General features: G+C 38.0%; 1 protein-coding gene across 1 annotated transcript in view; it reads right to left on the bottom strand.

Moving 5' to 3' along the window:
* Positions 1-17007, bottom strand: part of KIF4A (kinesin family member 4A) — a 143095-nt gene that overhangs the window by 85581 nt on the left and 40507 nt on the right. The window contains exons 8-10 of the mRNA XM_084869809.1: positions 13270-13386; positions 12469-12644; positions 6762-6823 (exon numbers count right to left, since the gene is read on the bottom strand). Of these exons, the coding sequence (XP_084725935.1) occupies positions 6762-6823; positions 12469-12644; positions 13270-13386 (355 nt within the window). The remainder of the gene's footprint in view (positions 1-6761; positions 6824-12468; positions 12645-13269; positions 13387-17007) is intronic.

Raw genomic sequence — 17007 nt, 5'->3', positions numbered from 1 at the left:
TCCTCAGCCTGGCCTGTGCCTTCTTGCAATCACTCCTAACCACCCCACCTGCTTGCTCCTTACCGCCTACCTGCTCACTCCTTACCACTTGGCTCACCACTTCTTAGTGCTGCTGTGGAGGCAGGAAAGGGTCCCATCACTGTCACTGCACTCCCCAGCCATAAACCTGGTTTCTGGCTGAGTGGCACTCCCACTGTTGGAGCACACTGACCACCAGAGAGCAGCTCCTGCATTGAGCATCTGCCCCCTGGCAGTCAGTGCGCATCATAGTGATGGATCGTTCTGGTTGTTTTTGGCATTCCGCCTTAACGGTCGCTGGGCTTTTATATATATAGATGTTCCATATGCTGTACATTACATCCCTGTACATTTCCCCCCTAACATTTCTAAGGCTTCTCTAAATGGGGAAAAAATACAATGGAAAACAAATGTTTCCCCTTTCACAAGCTATTTAATTGCCAAAGTAGGAATTCAAGTTAGCTGAGCATGTGCAAATTGACAAACACTTGCAAAAAATCAATATAAAAGCTTCAATGACACAAATTCAAAATTGAATATGATACAAAGACAAAAAGCAAAAAAACCCCCCACATGTTTATAAATTGTACATTTTGTTAAAAGATTTATTATGAAAGGTCTCTAAAAATATAAACATATTTTTGAGATAAAAAGTAGCATGTTTATTTCTCTGGAAAACACTGAACAACTGATTCCAATTGTTTGATTCAACAACTGTTTCTTAGAATTGATTACTTTTGCAGCTGAAAGTATATTCTATAGTATATCCTAGGTTGTTGGAAGTCTGGAATGGTCTTCATTAGCCTTGTGTTACATAAAATAGGCCTGTGCTAAATTCAAAGTAAAGGAAGATGGGCCAATTGCTTCTAAATCAAGTATACTAGAATAGGTCTTTAAGAGATCCTTTAAGAGAACACAGCTTTCCTCAGTTTCTTTATCCAACATTCTTAAAATATCACCAAGGAAATCAAGATTAAATTACCAAAAGGGGGAGAATTACAAAGACAAAGTTGGTCATTTGTGGGTGACAAAATTATGGCAAGTTTAATATTTTTTATACTTTCTAAATATAGCAGTGTATCACTTTTATAATAAAAAAACTGATTAAGGGTTACTAAAAATAAAGTTAGTAAAAAAATAGGCTCACACCATTCACAAGAATATACTCCAAATGAAAAGTAAAACATAAAACCATCATAAGGACTAGAATAAAACACTGATGAATTCCTCTTTAACCTTGGAATAGGAAAAGGTTTTCTAACTATGAATCAAAGGATGAGGAGAATGTAAATAGTAGTCACTTTGGAAAACAGTTTGGCATTTCTTAAACATATGACCTAGCAATTCCACTTCTAGGTATCTATCCAATAAAAAACACATGCCCACACAAAAACTTGCCAGTGAATACTCATAGCAGCATTACTCATAATAGCAAAAAAGTTGAGACAACCAAAGTTTATCAACTGCTGAAAAAAATAGACAAAATATGGTCTATCCAAACAATGAAATACTATTCAGCAATAAAAAGGAATGAAGTGCTGATACAACATGGATGAATCTCCAAAATATTATAGATGAAAGAAGTCAGAGAAAAAGTCCACCTGCTCTATGATTCCATGTATATGATATGTTCACACTAGGCAAATCTCTAGGAACAGAAAGCAGGCTAATGGTTGGCTGGGGCTGGGAGTGGGAAAGGGAGTAACTGCAAATGGACAGGAGGGATCATTTTGAGGTGATGGAAATGTTCTAATGTTGGGTTGTGGTGATCATTGTACAACTCTGTGAATTTACTAAAGGCCATTGAATTTCCCTAGCTGGTTTGGTTCAGAGGATATAGCATTAGCCTGAGGACTGAAGGGTCTCAGATTCGATTCCCATCAAGGGCACATGCTTGGGTTGTGGACTCAACCCCCAGTAAAGGGTGGGCAGGAGGCAGCCAATCAATGATTCTCTCTCATTGATGTTTCTATCCCTCTCTCCCTCTCCCTTCTTTTCTGAAATGAATAAATATATATTTTAAAAAATAATTAAAAGTCATTGAATTGTACTTAAAGTGAGTGAATTTTCAGGTATACAAATTATCTCAATAAAGTTGCTAAGAAATGCAGAAGCAAAAAAAATTACTGATAAACTTTTTACAACATAAAAATTTAAAAATTTTGCATGACAAACACTATAAACAAAGTAAAAAATACACTTGAAGAAAAATACACTATAAAGAACTAATATTCACCAATATATAAAGAACTATTTAAATAAGAGACAAAATTAGGGTGACTATTATGCAGCCACTATGGAAAACAGTATGGTGGTTTAAATAAAAAGTTTTAAATAGAATTACTATATGATCCAGTTATTCACCTTTTGGTTACATATCCAAAGGAATCAAAAGCAGGATCTTAAAGAGACATCCGCACACCTATGTTCATAGCAGCATTATTTACAATTTCCAAAAAGCACCTTGTGTCCATTGATGAATAAATGGATACACAAGAAATGGTATATACGGGATGGGGCAAAAGTAGGTATACAATTGGGGTTATTCAAAATACAAAGAATTTATTCTTAGAGTATTTATTAACTAGAGGCCCGGTGAACGAAATTCATGCATGCGAGTGTCCCTGGGCCTGGCTGGTGATCAGGGCTGATCAAGGCCTCCTTTCTCCACCTCCCCCCCCCCCCCCCCTGCCGGCTGGGGCCTTCTTTCATTCTGTAATGCCCACTGGTGATCAGTGCACGTCATAGCAAGCATCAAACTCTAGGTAGTTTGAACTCCTGAGGGGACAATTTGCATATTAGCCTTTTATTGCATAGGATTATTGTATTGCTTACCATATGAATAATTATAAACCTACTTTTGCCCCATCCTGTATATTCAATGAAAAAAAAAAGCCAGTCACAAAAAGACAAACACTGTATGATTCCACTTATATGAGATATCTAAAGTAGTCAAGTTCATAGAAACAAAAAGTAGAATGGTGGTTACCAGGGGCTGAGAAGAAAGGGCACAAGGAGTTATTGTTTAATACATATATAATTTCAGTTTTACAAGATGAAAAAGTTCTGGAGATCTGTTTCACAAGGTAAATATACTTAATGCTACTCAACTGTGCATGTAAAATGCTTAAGATAGTAAATTTTATGTTATTTACCATAATTAAAGAAAGAAAAAAGTCTTACAAGAAAACTAGAAGAAATGTAGGTGATAGTAAATTCTATAAATACAAGCAATGGCAGGAAACTCCAAAAGAATATTTAGGGGTGGGGTGGGGAGTTGTTGTTTAATGAGTATGGAGTTTCAGTTTTGCAAGAAGCAAAAGTTCTGGACATTCATTGCACCACAATGTGGCTATACATAACACTTTTGAACTGTAAGCTTAAAAATGTTTAAGACGATAAATTTTATGTCATATATATTCAACCTTCCTTTTATATATGGGCATTTAGATGGTTTCCAATATTTGGCAATTACAGACATGCTGCAGTGTGTATATATATTTGTGTTGTTAGTGATTATCTTCAGGATAGATTTTTAGAAATGGGATTGCTGGGACAAGTTAAGTGCATGTCTGGTTTTGTCAGATATTGCCATATTCCTCTCCAGAAGGATAATACCCATTTGCATTCCCAGTAGCAGTGTATGACAATGTTTGCTTTCTCCATAGCCTTGCCAATGGAATGTGGTGTCATATTTTTCCATTTTTTACTAATCTAATAGGTGAGAAATACTGTCTCAGGGTTGTTTGAATTTGTATTTCTTTATATATATATATATATATTATTGATTTTTTTACAGAGAGGAAGGGAGAGGGATAGAGAGCCAGAAACATAGATGAGAGAGAAACATCGACCAGCTGTCTCCTGCACACCCCCCATGGGGGATGTGCCCACAACCAATGTACATGCCCTTGACCAGATTCGAACCTCGGACCCTTTAGTCCACAGACTCTATCCACTGAGCCAAACCAGTTTCGGTGAATTTGTATTTCTTTAATTATGAGTGGGCTTGAGTATTTTTTCTTTTAATGTTTCAGGGCTATTTTTATCTCTTTTCCTGGTGAATTGTCTATTCATATGTCCCATTTTTCTAATGAGTTTTTTGACCCCTTGGCCCTTTTTCTAAAAATTGTGGTAAATACACAAAACATAAAATGTACCATTTAAAATATTTATACAAAACATAAAATGTACCATTTAAAATATTTTTAAGTATACAGTTCAAAATGTACACTTGAAACCTATATAATCCTGTTAACTGATGTCACCCCAATGAATTTAATTTAAAAAATAAAGTGGATTTGGGGCAGGGGAAGAACTTTCACAATGTTGAGCAACCATCACCAGCATCTATCCTTAAAACTTGTTTATTTTGCAAAACTGAAGCACTATATGCACTTACAATAACTGCCCATTTCCTCCTCTCCCCAGCCCCTGGCAAACATCATTCTACTTTCATATGATTACTATAAATACCTCATATGGGGGAAAATCATATAGTATTTGTCTTTTGTAACTATCTTGTTTAACTTAGCATAATGTTTTCAAGATTCATTCATGTTGTAGCATGTGTCAGAATTTCCTTCCTTTATAAGCCTAAATAATAGTCCACTGTATGAATAGACCACATTTCTTTATCCATTCACCTATTGATAGACATTGTGTTGCTTCCCCGTCTTGGCTGTTTGGAGCATGGGAGTACAGATATCTCTTTGAGATCCTGCTTTCAATTCTTTTAGGTATATATCCAGAAGTAAAATTGCCAGATCACATGGCATTCTATTTTAAATTCTTTGAGGAAACTCCATACTCTTTTCCCATAGTAGTTATTACCATTTTACAACCCCTCCAACAGTGCACAAAGTTCTAATTTCTCTACATCTTCCTCACATCCTTGACAGTAATGGTTATTTCCTATTTTGTTTTTATAGTAGTCATCCTAATGGGTGTACAGTGATCTCATCATGGTTCTGATTCACATTTCTCTGCTGAGTATATTTTTCTGTATAACTCTGCCTTAGAGCATCATATTTCACATAGCGAACCTTTCACATATTCAAAATATAAACAATTAAAACCAACCAAGACATAAAGGGGACCCAAAATGGAATAAAAAAAGTGACTGTTGGAAATACCATGTTGCCAGGATAATCTAACCCTAAAGACAAAAAGAACGGTACATAATCTAATTCATACAAGTGTTTCTTACAATGTATGGGCTAGCAATCCTAAAACAATGTGTATACTAGACCTGAACAAGTAAGTAAATAGACTGCAGATAATGACAGCTGGTTTCTCACTGTTGAAGAAGTAAGTTTATAAATAAGGAGAGGAAGGCTAAAATGAACCCTGCAGTGTTGGACTGGAATCAGAGGTATCAGTATAAAATTATGGTTTTTAATATGCAGTTGTTTGTAAGAAAAATAATACAATAATTAATAAGTAATAATATAAGAATAACCTCTATTTCATGTACTCACAACTGTAAACCTACTTTTGCCCCACCTTGTTTATACAGTACATAGATGTAAAAATATAGATTTGAGTGTATGTGTTTTACTATGCATACAGGTATTTACTAGCATTACTCACTGAGGGTGCCTAGAAGTAGTGACACCCCAGTAACAATGAGTACACCTATATGCCCAAATCTGGTTTCAAACACCATTTTCCATTTTAAAAAAATACCAGGGCTCCTTGAAGATTTGGTTGATTTTAGAACTGGGGTGGCAAAAATACAAGACAGGTGTGGAACATATTATGGAAAGGTTAAAAAAAATTAAGGATATTTTAAAGAACACAAGAGCCACCCTAAAGGAGCTCCTAATGGACAAAGCATGAACAATTTGAGCACTAAAACAAATAATAAATACCCATGAAACTATCCTATATAATAAAAGAGAAACATGCAAATTGACTGTACTTTTGCTACACCCAAGCCACACCCACCGACCAATCAGGGTGAGTATGCAAATTAACCCAACCAAGGTGGCGGTAGAAAGAATTCAAGTGCTGAAAAAGGGAGTGAAGCTGCGGAGAAGCAAGCAAGCAGGGTGAGGGAGAAGGAGGGAAGCAAGCTGAGAAGGTAGGGAAGCAGGCGGAGCAGGGGAGACTGCAGCAGGAAGCCCTATTGCAGGAATCTTCCTGCAACGAGCCTCTAGTATGTATATAAATAAAAAATCAAGTAAATAAATGGGAGAGAAGTGACAGCTCTTTCTCATAAAATTTCAATTAATAAATTTCTGAGGCCAATACTAGCCAGTTTGGCTCAGTGGATAGAGCGTTGGCCTGCAGAGTGAAGGGTCCCAGGTTCAATTCTGGTCAAGAGCAAATAGCTTGGTTAAAGACTCGATCCCCTGTACCAGTCAGGGTGTGTGCAGGAGGCAAAAAATCAATGTGTCTCTCTTACATAGATGTGTCTCTTTCACATTAATGTTTATTTCTGCCTCTCCCTGTCCCTTCCACTCTCTCTAAAAATCAATGGAAAAATATCCTAGAGTGAGGATTAATTAACTAAATAACTAAATAAGTAAATAAATTTCTGAGGCCAGAAACTATGTTCTTCCTATTACATCAGGCTTACTCAAAGCTAACTAGGTAAGCCCAAAATGGTCAGCAGGTTTGGTAAGATCCCAACCTTGACATCAGTATTACTAGAAACTTTAATATATCAGAGGTAAACAACCATCAGGAGAAATAGCCTTTACTAGATTTTACATTTAAAGCTAATATATGAGTCTTACTTTATAGATCCAGGCAAGGTACCTCCATGGGCTTGTAGCAACAAGACCTGTAGCTGCTGTACCTGGAAAATGAAAAGGAAAAATAGTCACCAATCAACAGCTATTCATCCCTTTATCAGTGAAATTACTGTAAGAACAGTCACATAATTGTATTTAATACATAGGAAATCTAAGGCATTATCTTATGTATTACAGAAAGCATCAGGGTTGATAATTCAATGATAAAAGGACAATCAGCATTACATGAATAACTAGTATTTAGAAGATAAGCTGTCCCTTTTATCTAAGTCTTTTAATGACTTTTATTGAGCCTCTTTTTTATTATTAAACTAGAGGCCCAGCCTGTGAAATTGAGTGAGACCCAGAGCCACCGCACTGGGGACCCATCACTGCACCTCCTGGTGACCGGTCGTTTGGCCCCAGGCCTTTTATAATATAGATTTATGGGGGTGATATTGATCAACATGAACATACAGGTTTCAGGTGTACAGATTTTTATTTTTTTGTATTAAATTTATTTGGGTGACACTGGTCAACATGAACATATAGTATTGAGCCTTGATTTAAAAAAAATCAAACTCAGCCCTGTGCTAAGCCCTGTGCTGAGAATAAACTCTTGTGGTTTATTCTCAATTTTACAATCTAGTTAATGAAGACAAGCCTAGTATAATAGAAATAATAAAAGACAGAAAATACTAAGTCATCAAGTATAGTTAAATACTTTAGTAAGTGGCAAGTGAATGGAATCCTAAAACAATCAAAAGGAGGATTCATAGGGATGTGTAACCTTCCTCTCCCTTTCCCTTCTATAATAGAAGAGGAGCTGTACTGTCTCCTACAACCAGTCTCCTCACTTATGATTTGGATCCCAACTCTTCTTGCCTCCTGATGAATCTTCCTCTATTCGTTATCCCTTCTCTCTTCTCCATCTTTCACTTCTCCCTTTCTACAGGATACTTCCTATTAAGATGAAAACGTGTTCAAATCTCACCTATCTTAAAGCAAAAGCATGCTTACCAATCCCACTACCTTTTGCCCTATTTCTCTCCTTCATAAACTTTGAAAGAATAGTTTACACCAATTGCCTCCATTTTCTTTTGCTCTTTTCTCTCACTTGCTCCTCAACCTCAATATTGATTTCTGCTCACAGTATTCTACTGAAATAACTCTTGCTAAGGTCACCAATGATCTGCATATCACTACATCCCATGATAATTTTGCAGTCTTCAGTTTACTTGACTATTTGGTAGTATTTGGCTTATCAGACAGCATACTTTCCTGCCTTTCCTTTTATTCTTCCAGCTGATCTTCTAAGTCTCTTTCTTGGCTCATCTTTGCTTCAACTGTCCTTTAAATGGTAAAGTTCCTCAAAGCCCAGTATCATTCTATTTACTTTATACTCTCCTTTTAAAGTCCCAACGCTGTCTATGGCTTCAATTACCATCTACAAACTAGTGACTGCCAAAATGTATCCAATACACAGATCTTTCTGAATTTAGACTCATATATTCAATTATCTACTTAATATTCCACTTAGTTGTCTGCTATCCCCAAACCTGGCCCTTCTCCAGTGAGCTCCTGGTTGGGGAATACGCAGCTTCACACACCAGAAATCTGGGTACTGTACCCTCATCCCTTTAACTAATCCACTGGTCACTTGTTTTTATCACCACTACCACCCTAAATGTAGCCACCATTATCCTCACTTGGGTCATCGTAGTTAGTAACTTCTCAGGTGGTCTCTAGGAATCTACTCTTCCTCCATTACAATCCATTTCCACACAGTGGCCAGACCATCTTTAAAAAATGTAAATTATCAATAATTTTTAACACAGTCCATGAGGCTTTGATCAGGACTCAACTTTTTCTCTAGTCTAATACTGGAATACTCTTTCCTTGCTATTTCCAACCTAGCCACATTGGCATTATTTGATTTCTTCAAATGCACTATACTTCTTCCTCACTTAAGACCTTTGTAGACTTGTAATATACCTGGTACTGACCTAAGTGCTTTACATGTGTTAACTCAACACCCACAAAAATTCTATGAAGCAGGTACAATAATAATTGCCTTTTTATAGATACGGAAAATAAAAAACAAAGAACTTGCTCAAGGTACATAGCCAGGATTCGAACCTGGGCAGTCTGGCTGCAGTGTCACTGCTTTTAATGACTGTACTTTGCTATACACCCTATTTCTTTTCCCTGGAATCTTCTTCCTTCTTTTCTGCATAGATAATTCCTATCCAATCCCTTAAATCTCAGCTCAAATGTCACTACCTCAGGATGCCTTCACAGATTAGATATAATATATAACAGAAGATCCTATTCTATACTTTCACAGCACACTATCCCAGTTTATAATGATATGTTGGTATGATTATCCTATATAATAAAAGGCTAATATGCAAATCGACCAAATAGCAGAACAACTGGTCACTATGATGCACACTGACCACCAGGGGGCAAACGCTCAATGCAAGAGCTGCCCCGTGGTGGTCATGTGCTCCCATAGGGGGAGCATCACTCAGACAGAAGCCCTGAGCCGGGCTCAAGGCTGGTGAGCACAGCCATGGTGGTGGGAGCCTCTCCCTCCTCTGTGGCAGCGCTAAGAATGTCTGACTGTGGGCTTAGGACATCCCATGAGGGCTCCTGGACTGCAAGAGGGCACAGGCTGGACTGAGGGACCCTCCCTGAGTACACAAATTTCATGCAACTGGGCCTCTAGTAGTTTATAAGAATATGCTGGTATGATTATAGTTTATAAGGATATATTGGTATGATTATGTATTTAGTGTCTGTCTCTCCTAATAAGTTCCATGAAGGCAGCAACTGTGACTGCTTTGCTCAACAATGTATCCTAGCACAGTACCTGATACATAATAGTGTTCAATAAACATTTATTGTTGGGACTAAAAAGTTATATGCTTGGGTCTTGACCACCCACCAAGACCCAGTTAGGAACTTATAATCTATCACAGCATCCCTTTTTTCATCCACAATGTAAACTTGTCAGGGCTCCAGAATCAAACCCAGGAATCGACATTGGCAATGTATTTAGGATAAAATCTTCAGCATCCAGCACCATGAAGGAGCTGAATGAACAGTTAAGTACTACATGGAAAAAGATGGAATCTCTTAATTCCCTGTCCAATGAGCTTTCTTTTAAGAGGAAGAAGAAGAAAAAGGTAAAGATAAAAAATTATGAACAACAAATACATATCTATCAGCAAGTTAATCTAAAAATCAAGTGAGTAAAAAAATCTGAGGAACAGAATAAACTGGTGAATATAATAGAATCAGGGGCATAGAAAGGGAGAGGACTGACAGTTCTGGGGGGGGAGCGTGTATGGGGTGGGCGGGGCGGGGGGGGGGAGACTGGATAAAAATCGTACACCTAAGGATGAGGACAGTGGGAGGGGGGAGGTAAGGGCAGAGGGTGGGGTGGGAACTGGGTGGAGGAGCTATGGGGGAAAAAAGAGGAATAACTGTAATAATCTGAACAATAAAGGTTTATTTTTTAAAAAAAGAGAGGACACAGTAAATAAGCCAGCAAACAAGTAAGAATGGCTTAATCTAATCTTCCCCCAACCCCTTATACTTTCTCTTGGGAACTTGTGACACTCCAATATAATTTGCATATCATTGCTTTGTCATATAAATGCCTGATGTCAAGGTATCAAATGACTTGGCCAAGATAACATAGCAGTCTGAAACAAATGTTTAGCACTTAATTATATAATTGCCTTAAAAATTTATTAGTTACTCTGGAAGGGCATCCTGTACAGATCTCCCTAATTTCATCTTTGAATTGGACAATTACAAAACCTTTCTAAGTGGCCTCTATGACTCTATGGCTTAGACTTGTAGGGACTATTATATTAGAGACTAGAGGCCTGGTGCACAAAATATTTACACTGGGGGAGGGTGGGGAAGAGGATGACCCTCAGCACAGACTGCACCCTCTCCAATCTGGGATCCCTCTCACAATACGGGACGACTGCAGGCTCCCAACTGGTAAAAAATAAACCACATAAACATTTATTGTTGGAACAAATAAATGACTAAGAAGAAGAACATTTTGGGCAATAAGCATACACATGAAAGAAAGAAAACAGAGGGACAGAACTGAGTGTGTGGTATTTTATAATTTAGATGATACTGTGAACAGGAAAATTACATGTATTTTCTATAGTGACTCCCTAGAAGGGAAGGAGATAAAGGAGGAGAAGGGGAGAGAAGAAAAGAGACTACCTGAATAGTAGTTGTTATCACTGAGAAGGAAGGCCAGTGGCGGAGTGAGCTCTGGACAGTTGGGAAAACACTAGATTCCCAGTTGAAAGAGTACTATACCCTGGAAGGCAAGAAAACTTCATCCCCCAAACATGAATCATCCAATGACCTGCCTTCTCAGCTCTTCTATCAGGGCTACTGAGCTGTTGCACATGCAGTCACAGTGACACTACCACAAATTCATGCTTATAGTTAACTACCTCTTCCATTTCTGTGATTTCAAGTCTTTTGTGGACTCCTCGGTCCCTCTACCCTATTATAAGCTTGCTTGCTCTTAGAAGATGACCGTCCCTCTTACTTGAGAAGATAAAGTCATCAGGAAGAAAAATCCCCAATTTATCTTCTCCCTCTAAATTAGTGTCACGGTATTATACCTACCTTAACCTCTTTTCTTCTACACTTGGGGCAAATTGCAAGTCCCTTGTCTAAAGCAAATCCATCTTTATTTGTTCTCAGAACCTCAACTACTCAAAGATGGCCCCCTATCAACTAGTCCCAATTATCAGTTTCAGTCTCTTCCAATTGATTCTTTCACTTGTTTAAGTTTTTTCAATATTTTAAAAATAAACAAAGCTACATCCCTTGACCCTTGATTATTGCCTCTTGTCTTCCTGTATCTTGCCTTCTTTCAAGAAGAGCCTATCAGCTTCTACACCACTTCCTTATCTAGTATTCACTATTTATTGGACAGCATTCTGCTCTTTTATTAAGAAACTCTATTCAGATACCCCCTTAATCCCTTCAAATTCAAACAACACAAGCTGAGTTTCATCATTTTCTACCTGACCCTGTTTTTCCAGCCTATATTCCCTGACTTAATCACTGGTACTAACATTTATTCTTTTGTACAAGCAAGAAAACTAAAAATTAACCCTGATTATCCTCTCCTGCCCTTCCACATCAAATTTGTTACTAAGTAAGCCTATACATTCTACTGTACTTACTTATTTGTTTTAGTTCAGGCTTGAGCTATTATAACAGCCTCATTTCTTTTCCTATTTCTAGTCATGTGTCGTCCACCCCCACCCCCGAAATACACTTTCTTGAGACTTCCTAGAGTGATCTCCCTCTGCCAATGGCCACCCTCTTTCAATGGCTTCCCAAAGCTTTCAGGTTGAATTTCAAATTCTTTACAAGTCATGTGAGGACCTTCAGAATCTGATCTGATTCCTGCCTACCTTTCACTTTATCTCTCAATGTTCACTTCTTTATCAGTAAAATCTCCAATGCCCCCCAATCTTAAATGTGACACTGAAACTAATAGAAATTATTAACATGGTAATAATTCCCCAACAAATATGCTTAACCAGTACGTCTAAATTTCTGATAAAGGAGAAGCTGATAAACACAAGAAGCTCTATCATTCCATTCACATTCTTCTAATTTTTCTCATCAAATTGCAAGTCCCTTATACCTGTTGCTTCAGATGATTAAGTTCAGCTGTCCGGGGATCAATATTAACAATAGGTTTGTTCTTGATTTTTCTTGCTCTGTCAGCATAGCGAAGGGTATTTAATGTTTCTTCTAGATTGGAGTCAGCAGGACTCACACAGGCTATCATAAGAGTGTGGCTATTACCTCCTAGAGAATCTGAAAAGGAACAACGGAAGGAAATGAAATCAAACAAGTAAAATGCAAGCAAAGCTGTCTATGTGGGCTGGTGGCTTCAAAATCAGAGCTGTAACAACAACAACAAAAATGAATATCTACCCATTTCCTATTTGTGACAATATAAAAACACAAAGATTTTGTTGTATAAAATAATAATAGTTTAAAATCCTATTAGATGTGTCCTCGTGCTTAAAAGTCTGTGATTTCAGCAGTTAATCATGTTAAAACAACTGGGGCCTGGCCTAAGTCAGTCAGGAGCCACTAATAGAGATTAAACATTCCTAGGATGCCCACACTAGGTGGGTTTTAACTCTTCAGGGAATTCTGCTTATCAGCACTAATAAAGAAATAGTAACCAAATTCATTTTCAGATACAAAGTGTAAGTACAGTTGGCATTCTGCAGACTTCTTGGCTCTCATACCATATATGAAGATATCTTTCAATTATCTTACAAGTCTGCCTGCCAACAGGTCTCTCTCCTATTTATCAATTAGACAAATCTGTGAGTGATAGTCCAAAAATCTGGCTTTTTACCTGTTCCATTTCTGCTTTCTCAGCACTATCATAATTACTCTCTTATTTTTAGAGGCACTTTGTGCTTACCTTGAAGCAGTCGAGTCAACTTGGAATCTCTATAGGGCACAAAGCCACTCTTTTTGTCATCTCCAAGAGCACTGATCACATTCCCCAAGCATAGGAGGCCTCTGTTAATATTAATACCTAATAGCATGAAACAAAATTTAAACTGCTTGGTAAAGCATCAAACTTATTACTTACATTTATCCTAAGAAAGGTAAAACAAATAAATACCCCTTAGAAATATTCACTCATCAATCTTAAGGAAACTTCTCAATCCTGTTCACTTTTCTTAGAGTGCCTGCCTCATTAAATAAATGCAAAGGACAAAGGTCCAGATATTAGATATACACAATTGAGTCTGTTGTCACTTCTCATCCTTTCCCATGGAAACAAAGCAGACAGGCAAATAACTATCATTATGTCAACAACCATTTGCATAGTTATATTCTATATCCATTATTATACATAATCCTTAAATTAATTCCCTGAAATTAGATGAACAGTTATTTTTTTATCATCTTACTATCATTACTAAAGTGCCTGAAGAGGGATGATAATGATGAAGAAAGTGATAACAGCTAAGTTTATACAATGTTTACTATAAGCCAGACACTGTTTTAGGTACTTCATACAAGAGTGGGCAAAAGTAGGTTAACAGTTGTTTGTATGAAAAATAGTACAATAATCCTATGTAATAAAGTTATAATATGCAAATTGACCATCACACCAACACACAAGATGGGTGCCCATATGTGGACACAAGATGGTTGCTATAAGATAGCCGACAGAGGAGGGAAGTTATGGGTGATCAGGCCAGCAGGGAGGGCATTTGGGAGGGACCAGACCTGCAGGGGAGGACAGTTGGAGGCAACTAGGCCATCCGGGAAGGGGAGTTAGGGATGACTGGGCTGGCAGGGGAGGGCAATTGGGGGGAACCAGGCCTGCAGAGAAGGGCAGTTGGAGGCAAACAGGCTAGCAACAGGGCCAGCAGGGGAGGGCAGTTGGGGACCAACAGGCTTGCAGGAGTGGGCAGTTAGGGGTGACCAGGCCAGCAGGGGAGAGCAGTTAGGGGCAATTGGGCCTGCAGGGGAGGGCAAATTGATTATGGGTCTGAATGAACTGAAAATATAGTTTCTATAATTTTCTTATCAAAAGTATTGTAACTTTTTAATCTTTTTGCTTTTCAGACATAAGGAAACTTGGTTTTTTTTCTTAAAGCAATTTAGTGAATTATATATTTTTCTCCCTACCTTAGGCTCCAAGAATTTAATGAGTGAGTCATGGCAACACATTTCTTTACTTGAATTCAATAAAATCAGTTTCCAATTGTGGTATTATTAACCAAAACTTTGACTAGAATGTCATGTCTAAGAAGGAGACATGCCTGGCTCTGGATGTCACCAGAAAGCTTTAAGAAGCCAATAGGAGCCTTTGAAAAAAATCTGGTACCTTACTTGATCATGTGGTTCATGGCAATCTTTCCAGGTAAGGAACAGTTTGCTTTCCTGAGAGGTGGCAAGGAAGGAACCTCAAGACATTATTGGAGCCGAAACCGGTTTGGCTCAGTGGTAGAGCGTCGGTCTGCAGACTGAAAGGTCCCAGGTTCGATTCCGGTCAAGGGCATGTACCTTGGTTGCGGGCACATCCCCAGTAGGGGGTGTGCAAGAGGCAGCTGGTCGATGTTTCTCTCTCATTGACGTTTCTAGCTCTCTATATCTCTCCCTTCCTCTCTGTAAAAAATCAATAAAATATATATATTTTAAAAAAGACATCATTGGAGACCTCTAGAACCTGAGGAATTCACCCAAGGCTACAGGTATTGCAGGCAAACCTGATGGCAGCTTAGGTGGCTCAGCTTCTTTGGACCGAGGGACTAATTAAAGCTCAATGATGAGATTCCAGCAAAGATTTTTTAAAGCCTATGTAACCTATTGCTATTCTTTTTTTTTTTTAAAAGGATTTTCTTTTTTCTTTTCTTTTTTAAAAAATGTATCTTTATTGATTTTAGAGTAAGGGAGAGGGAAACAAATAGAAACATCAATGATGAGAGAGAGAATCATTGACTGGCTGCCTCCTACATGTCCCCTACCGGGGATCATCTCAGCAACCCGGGCATGTGCTCTTGACCAGAATCGAACCTGGGACCCTTCAGTCCGCAGGGTGATGCTCTATACACTGAGCCAAACCAGCTAGGGCAACCAATTGCTATTCTTATTGTGTCCATGAAACCAGGGCAATTTTAAGGGGAGAAATTGTGTTTCAATAGACTCTATACTACACAATTGTGAACATTAGCCTCTAATTCAATTGTCTTCAAAGTTTTCTTGCTGTCATAACTTTTGCCCCAATTAATACAAAATTTTATACTTAAGTTTGTCTCCACCAGGTTATAATCCCTACTCGCACTCAAGGAATACCACCTCTAGACACCATTGCCACCACCTTCCATGCCCAGGCCTCATTGCCCCTCTGACAGCAAAGACCTCTTGGTTCTGAAGGAAAACTACAGAAGAGTTCCTGCACCTCTTTTCTTTGAAAGTATTCAGAGCCAAGATCCTTGAGGGGGATGTGGTAGGCAGTTAGACAGACATGATTAGAGCAAGGATGATGGGCCAACAGAAGCAAGAATGGTTGGACCCTGACATGCATCTCAACCACTCCAACTGCAATGGTAAAGCCCTGGACCCACCCACCAGAGTGAAAAGAGTGCCAGAAGGAAAAAAATGGGTGGCTGAACCCAAGGAACATCTCAAGGTCATCTTTTGAAGGCAACATTTATTATAATTGCGCTCATAACCACTGCTGATCTGGTGGAAGAACTAATTATATTTAGAAGAGATAAAAATATTTGAGTACATTTAGCAAAAAAATGTTAATTATCTCTGATTTTTGCCTTTCAGGAGTAACCTATATAGAACGGACTTCTACATCTTGCCTAGGAGGAGTTGGGACCCACTGTCCAGGAAAAGGATGCAGGGATGTTTTCTCTAAAGGTTGCTGCAATAGCTTCCTGTGGGAAATGTCTGACTGTTACTGAGTGTTCTAGTTATTGTCTTTCAGTATCTAATAACTACAATATAAATTGTTCTGACAATTTCACCCTCTCTTATAAAAATAGACATACTAAGCTGCCAGCTGGTTGCTTTCTATATCCCTGCCAACAGCACCGGGGGTTGGGGAATGCTTGTTCCTTAGGATGACTGACTGTCTTTATGCCCCAGAAACATCACAAGGTCCAAACCAAGAGACATTCCTACAACCATGGCACTAGACAACAATGATGATCTCCACCTCTGGATCCCTGCTGAATATATTACTTTAATCATTTTTATTATGCTAGTAATAGTAGGCTTCCTTAATATACAAGTAATCCAATTGGCTTATAACATGGTAAAAAGCCCTGAATGCCACTTCCATAGGCTATACATAGGATAAATCAAGAGCCATGCTAGGAAGGCAGTTCTAGAGAATCAGGCAGCAATAGATTATCTACTGTTGTAGCATAACCACATTTGTGAGAAATTTAAAGGAATGTGATATTTAATCTTTCTGACAATTCTCAATAGATAGAAAACAGCATTCAACAAATTAGGGAAACCATTTCCAAGGTAAAACAACAAAAAGGATTTTTAAAATTTTTATTTTATTGTTTAAAGTATTGGATTTGACTTATCCAAATTAACTTCCTGGCTATCCAATCTGTTTGGTTGAAGGAATTGATTTTTTTTGTTTTGTTTTGTTTTCTGTAGTCTGATAGCTTAC

Source organism: Pipistrellus hanaki (assembly GCF_964339955.1).
Source record: "Pipistrellus hanaki genome assembly, chromosome: X".
NCBI classification, from domain to species: Eukaryota; Metazoa; Chordata; class Mammalia; order Chiroptera; family Vespertilionidae; genus Pipistrellus; species Pipistrellus hanaki.
This window is presented reverse-complemented; position numbering and strand designations above follow the sequence as displayed.